The 1,214-nt window shown below is 32.7% G+C and overlaps 1 protein-coding gene across 1 annotated transcript; it reads left to right on the top strand.

The window, feature by feature from the left end:
• Positions 1-644: 644 nt before the first annotated feature.
• On the top strand, positions 645-1,121 carry Tsp_14170 (conserved hypothetical protein). Its single transcript, XM_003367785.1, has one exon. It carries the CDS (start codon positions 645-647, stop codon positions 1,119-1,121), a length of 477 nt encoding a protein of 158 aa, XP_003367833.1.
• Positions 1,122-1,214: the final 93 nt, after the last annotated feature.

The raw sequence follows: 1,214 nt of genomic DNA, 5'->3' as shown, positions 1-1,214 counted from the left end.
TATGCAGCCATGTTTCAAACAGTCACTTCTGGAATTAACTTTTGATTTATACTATGAAAAACCAAGGAAATAAATTGGGAAAATAAATTTTTAACTAATTTTGCACGTTGTTTTAAAATTATGAAACAAATGTAAATCTCACACAGGTCAGTTAAATAAAAATTATATTGCTTCTAATTGAAATATGACTGCCTTGAAAATGCAAATTTGAAAAGTTAAATTAACATCAACATCAATGCCTTATTTTAAAAGAAATTTCATTGCTCACTATGAGAATGGGAAGGTAGCTGAGTTCTCATTCAAATTCAGCATGGGCATCATACGACGCTCAATAAAACTCATTAATTTGGAACCTTACGCTAACTTAAAAATATTATAAAAATAATGTTAAAAAACGTTTAACAAATAAAACTACAGCATATGTGTTTTTCAATTTGCGGTAGGAATATTTTAAATAAATAATTTTTTAAAAACCTTTTCAATTATAATAACTACTAAGAATGACCTTTGTTTAAAGCCATATCGCTTTAAACAAAACTAAACTTTAAAAGCAGCAGTTTAAAGTTGGGCCATAGATATATAAAATAGGTTGATTGAAGTCACAAAGCTCATTCTCTCATTCCTTCAATTATCACAACAGCAGTATGTCTTCGTTAAGTCAGCTGAGCAAAACAGTAAAGCAAGTCGATGAGGATTCCACCGAGCAGTTCATCACACAGCTGATAATTAATGTTGAAGAACACATTCTGCTTCATCATGTGAACAAGTTGCTTGCATTGCCAATGATTCAGCACATTATTCAGATTCCGACGCCTGAACCAAGTGGACAAATTAAGAAAGGGTTCGCAGAAACATGCTATTCAACTGCAGGCTTGCCGTATAATATGACAGGCAGAATAATTGGCCCGCGTGGTTGCACTGTGAAAGCTATTCAACTATTATGTGGATGTGGCATCGAGTTGAATTTCATAAAATATAATTTACTGCTAATCCAGATATTCGTTGAACCAGATTACGAGAGCATTGTGAAGTTCAAAATTTGGAAAGCATTTCAGCTCATTTATTGTTGCTTCGCATGGATCCTTTCAGAAAAGATATGGTGCCGAGTACATTCAATCTGATGATTTTCCAATTCCTATGAAGCCAGGGTTGAAATTCATTCATAAAATTCTTCTATTCATTCAGCAGCAATTGACATTCTCTGACATAAATGA

Source organism: Trichinella spiralis, assembly GCF_000181795.1.
Source record: "Trichinella spiralis strain ISS 195 chromosome Unknown Scfld3674, whole genome shotgun sequence".
In the NCBI taxonomy this organism is placed as follows: domain Eukaryota; kingdom Metazoa; phylum Nematoda; class Enoplea; order Trichinellida; family Trichinellidae; genus Trichinella; species Trichinella spiralis.
This window is presented reverse-complemented; position numbering and strand designations above follow the sequence as displayed.